Source organism: Opisthorchis viverrini (assembly GCF_000715545.1).
Source record: "Opisthorchis viverrini unplaced genomic scaffold opera_v5_329, whole genome shotgun sequence".
In the NCBI taxonomy this organism is placed as follows: Eukaryota; Metazoa; Platyhelminthes; class Trematoda; order Opisthorchiida; family Opisthorchiidae; genus Opisthorchis; species Opisthorchis viverrini.
In genome coordinates this window covers 538,288-541,150 of record NW_008751980.1, presented here as the reverse complement: position 1 = coordinate 541,150, position 2,863 = coordinate 538,288, and the positions used below count along the sequence as shown (strand labels likewise).

The following is a 2,863-nucleotide window of genomic DNA, read 5'->3' as shown; positions in this document are numbered from 1 at the left end:
AGGAAGTCCTTGCAGCGGAGTTTGACACGCCAGCCGACCGCCAGTAGGTGACGAGCCGGTTCAAGGCGGCCAAGACGGTACCCGGACCTAGCCCGACTGTGTTCTTCGCCAGCGCTTTGACGACTAGATAGAGTGTGGCGCCACCAGTTCCAGAGTCACCGTGATCGGCTGTGACTGAATGATGCTGGCATAATTTCCTGGAACACCATTGATCCAGATGTTGCGCTGCCCGTGATACCTCACGTCTTCGGACGGAAGCTTATCGTTGCATGCCATGAGATGGCACATAGAGGATGCACACAGACGTATAACTTACTTCGGCATAGGGCCCAATCGTCCGGGATGAGAAGTGGGTAATGGATTATGTGTCGAACTGTAAGCGGTGCCAGAAAATGAAAGGGGATACGACAGGAACAACTCATCCCATGGAACCCATTCCTCCATCAGAAATTGGCAAATTTTGGTCAGTTGACTTCACTGGGGCCCCTCCGGTGACAACATGTGGGAATGAATATAACGTGATACTGACAGAACACCTGTCGCGGTGGATCGATGCGGCAGCCGTGCCTTATCAGCGGACGACTAACATCAGCGGAGTGGTAATGCATCACACTTTGGCCAACCATGGGGTGCCAAAAAAGATCGTAACCAATCAGGGGCCTTGCTTCGAGAGCTAACAGTTTGGGAATTGCTGGATATCAGACGGCTTAGGACGGTACCATACCACGCGCAAACAAATGGCCCTACTGAATGTAATAACCGAACGATCAAGGAGTGGCTTGCAGCCAAAGGAGGTGACTGGGACGTGAACTTGCCAACTGTTTTGCTAGCTCATCCTGCTACCACAAAATCAACCTCGCGCAGGTGCCCGTTTATGCTGATGTACGGTCGACATCCGCGCCTTCCGGTTGATCAAGAAATTGGGTTGTGGCCGGCAACGGGTTTGTCTCCTGACGAGCTATGGAAAAAAGCAAGGAGAGGACGAGAAAACTTGACCGCCGTTCAGGAAAGGTCTAGGCAGAAAACGGCAAGTAGGAAGTCACGACCATTTCACATGGGCGAGAAGGCCAAATGGGGGGATCATCAGAATCCTGTGAGGAGTGGACTGGAGTCGCGAAAGCTGAGGAGTCAACGGCAAACTTCTGTTCTCGTCACCCACCACCGAGAGAACGTCCATACAATTCAAGGCGATCGAGGACCAAAAAGAGTAAATGAGCATGATACAAGCTGAGAGGGGCCAAGTAAACCCGCTGCTGAAGCCGACCTGATGAAAGTAAATCAAGAGCGTGTGAACGATTTTCAAGGAAGAAAGGTGTGTAACGGTGGACACTATTGATGAGGCATGTGAATAATGTGTTTGCAGTTAAATCTTCTGTGTCTGTTGAGAAATGAGACCCGATTTGTGAATTTGTGAGCTCGCTCTGTAGCAGTTTCCTGGAAATTGGTAACAGCCATTGAGTATTCAGGAACGTTCAGGAAGACGCGTTCAAAGCGAATATGGATATTTTGTTTTGTAAACAAGATACGAGATGTTTGTTCCGTGCACTTGAATTGCGATTCAATCTAGGAAAGTTGTGAACGGACTCATAAAACCTGAGGCACATGGGAAGTAGCATCACTGTGAATTCCACTTGAGAAAAATGAGGCACCATTTGCTGCAAAAGTCGGCGCGATGCATTACCAGAATTGGTTGCGAGGTTTGCAAACTCCGGCACGCAAAGTGTTATAAATGTCACTTTTTCAAACTCACTTTATTTGGGGACCAAAAGGTTGTCGATTTCGTCGACTGCATAGTGGAGAATTTGGCACAACACTTGGTTTGGTGCCACGTGAACGACGGTTATATCTATCAAAGTTCGAACAGAATAACAGGTGCATAGGATGCTGAAGTGTGAGTTCATCACACTAGCTCAAGAGTTATGGGCTGAAACTACTAGCTGGGAGGCCATAAGTTTCACAATGCCTGCTGGAATTTCGTAGGATACACATTACTGAGGATCCCCAATGAGAGTGAAGCAGAATCACAGCACTGCTCTGCTGTTCAACATAGGCTTGATTCACTGAGAAGTGATCATATTTGAACAAAACCACACTGGTTGATCCCACAGCTGTGTTTAGTTGCCAATTCAACATAGGCTTGATTCACTGAGAAGTGATCATATTTGAACAAAACCACACTGGTTGATACCACAGCTGTGGTCAAGTTAGCGGCCAATAAATGGCGTGCATAAGTTGAGATGTGTCTGCAGCTCGAACACAGATTAGTTTCATCAACTTTGATTCATCTGGCTGGGTGAAAGCCTTGTTAACAATGATAGAATTTTTCTGACTTGGGTTTATTTTGTCTATCCAGTCGTCACTCTTTTTCAGAAACCAAGCATACGAACAGTCTGCCGATATCACCTTGCTTTTGTAAATGTTTTATTACAAAACCTAGCTTATCCCCTTCTACGGAGGTCATCCAAGCAACCGTTAAAGCCCTCATTTTCTGGAAATTAACCTTTCCTGAAAGAAACCAACAACAGGAATGTTAGCCCTAAATCAACTAAAATATGCATGCATATGTCAATTTGTTTGTAATCCAGCAGGCGCCCTCTGGTCCAGAACTGCTCGTTGTCGTGGTTGCATTTTTCTCAACTAGATTTTACCTTCTGAGTTACCAAATCATCCTCAAATTCCCTCAGTTTATTCACATATTTCTAAAAAAAGAACGATGGAGAATGTTTTGCATCAAATTTGGACGACTGTTGCGGCAAGGCATTCTACTGCAGGTTCGTATTCGAAAGGCGAGGTTAAATCATCTCCTCATGGTATTCGGAGATCGGAAAGATCAGAAAACCTCATTTCCTGCGAATAATCTTAG

At 46.2% G+C, this 2,863-nt stretch overlaps 1 protein-coding gene across 1 annotated transcript in view; it reads left to right on the top strand.

The window, feature by feature from the left end:
* The window catches only part of T265_09982 (hypothetical protein), a gene marked incomplete at both ends in the record, with an annotated part of 3,828 nt that extends 3,471 nt beyond the window's left edge, over positions 1-357 (top strand). The window contains one exon of the mRNA XM_009176219.1: positions 218-357. Within this exon, the coding sequence (XP_009174483.1) occupies positions 218-357 (140 nt within the window). The remainder of the gene's footprint in view (positions 1-217) is intronic.
* Between the last annotated feature and the right edge of the window lie 2,506 nt (positions 358-2,863).